Here is a 2,068-nt window from a genome sequence, read left to right as displayed (position 1 = left end):
TGATCCTATACTGTTAGCTAATCAAATTTAGCAATTTCACATTGAAATCCCTTATAAACAATGAAATGAACATTTAAAAAATTAAAGGTTTGTACATTACAGAAATAAAGTAGATTCAAGATTATGAAAATCATATATTTTGTATGGTAGAGAGATAATGGTTAGCAAATAACAAAAATTCTGCAGATTAAAGAGTAAACAAAAAAATTATATTTTTATTGCAGAGAGTTGGCATTCAGGAAAGGTGACATTTTATACCTGATAAGACAGATTGACGCAAACTGGTTTGAAGGTGAGAGAAATGGACGTATTGGTATATTTCCTGTCAACTATGTTGAAGTTCTAACATCTATAGAGGAAGCCTCTACAGCCGCGAGACAGTCAGAGGGGCAAGCCAGAGCTAAATACACATTCAACTCACAGACCTCTGTTGAGCTGCCCCTTAATAAGGTATTTTCTTATCTTTTGGAATAATTGTAGCATTTAGAAGTTGCCAATACCTCTAACATATAGTCAGGCTAGTAAGCATGCTGGACCAAACAATATTGTTATGTAACTCAATAATACTACATGTATTTTGATATTGAAATCCCTTAAAATAACAAAAAGATTGTTCTGAATTCAAAACAGGACAATTTCAGTAAACAATTTCAACAAGGGAAAGGCAATAGCCTGCTAGGAAGAGCACTGGATTCCTACTCAGGGAACTCTTTGATCCTTCGACAAAAATTTCTATTTTGACAATTGATCTCTTTAAGAAAATAATAATTACAGTCACAGGAAATCTGGTTAGGTGAATCTACTGTCAAGATATATACATGTATGTCAGATATTTATAAAATCAGCATAAAAACCAAACAAACAGCAAAGGATATGGGTAAAATTGTTTAAATTTTGATATTTTGTAAAGTAATTGATGATAAGTACAAGCATTCAAGTGAGTTTACCATTTCATAATAAATTGCAGTTTATAACATAGATATTTATTTTTTCAGGGTGATATAGTGACATTATTACGTAACGTAGATGATAATTGGTTTGAGGGTCGCGTTGGGAACCGACAAGGTATATTTCCGGTGGCGTATGTAGAAGTGTTGCAGGAGCCGTCCACTCCACTTATTACACCAGCCCCCTCTGTTATAACAACACCAATGACAGGACGAGGTGAGATTTGCCAATCACTTGAACTATTTCTAAAAACAACATCATATATTACCAGTTGTATGGTTTGTAAAAATAACCTTTTTAAAATGAAACAGATAGATAATGTCTTTGAATTGTTGGTAATATTAATTTTACTCAAATTTAGATTTTAAACTGCCCTTTATAAATTGTGAATGGGTATTGTCCAGATTGAAAGATTGACTAGTACATTTAAGCTATTTAGCATTCTATGTATTAGAAGGTAAGGAAATTTATAAAAGTTTTTGTGAATGCTGTAATGGCAAAATTGTGACTTGCTTTTTATATAAATTGAATGTTTGTCTGAATAAAATCTATGTTAACTTCCCTGAAAAATTAGAAAAAGTAGGTACTTTTCGGTTTTAAAAAATTATGTTCCTTTTCTCCAATATTCATTTATGGAGGCATATAATTATATGCCACTTAAAATTTATTACTTTAAAATAGTGTTATTATATAGTTACAGTGATATAATCTTTATTTGAAATTACATTACTATAACTACCTACAGGTACACCTGAGATGTTGTCACCTGTCAGTTATGATGGAGCACCTACCCCACCCCCACAGCCATACCCCAGGGGCTTTCACAATGCAGTCAGATAATCTTGGAAGTAGATATGCAACAAGTCCACGAGATCAACATTTTTCAACAGCAACAGGACGACAGTAGATTAAGATCGCAAAACATGAAAAATATATCACCGCAGAGAATTCGAGGGCGTACAATTCTCAAAAGACATTATGACAACTCTTTGTCGTCTAGTAGACATATTAACGGAGGTTATTCACGGCCACAACAACACACAGTTTTAGTGACTTTTCAGCGCCGAATCAGCGAAGAGCCCTCAACAAATCATAGAAAAGACAATCCACCCTCTTTAAA

General features: G+C 33.1%; 1 protein-coding gene across 1 annotated transcript; it reads left to right on the top strand.

The window, feature by feature from the left end:
- Window positions 1-219: 219 nt before the first annotated feature.
- LOC132759094 (sorbin and SH3 domain-containing protein 1-like) lies at window positions 220-1,853 on the top strand (the record flags this gene model as incomplete). Its single annotated transcript, XM_060750818.1, has 3 exons — window positions 220-450; window positions 996-1,164; window positions 1,694-1,853. Coding segments are annotated over 3 exons (495 nt in total), but the record flags the coding sequence as incomplete, so codon positions are not given.
- Window positions 1,854-2,068: the final 215 nt, after the last annotated feature.

This window comes from Ruditapes philippinarum, unplaced genomic scaffold (assembly GCF_026571515.1).
Source record: "Ruditapes philippinarum isolate M1 unplaced genomic scaffold, ASM2657151v2 ctg9745_1_1_1_1, whole genome shotgun sequence".
Lineage (NCBI taxonomy): Eukaryota > Metazoa > Mollusca > Bivalvia > Venerida > Veneridae > Ruditapes > Ruditapes philippinarum.
This window is presented reverse-complemented; position numbering and strand designations above follow the sequence as displayed.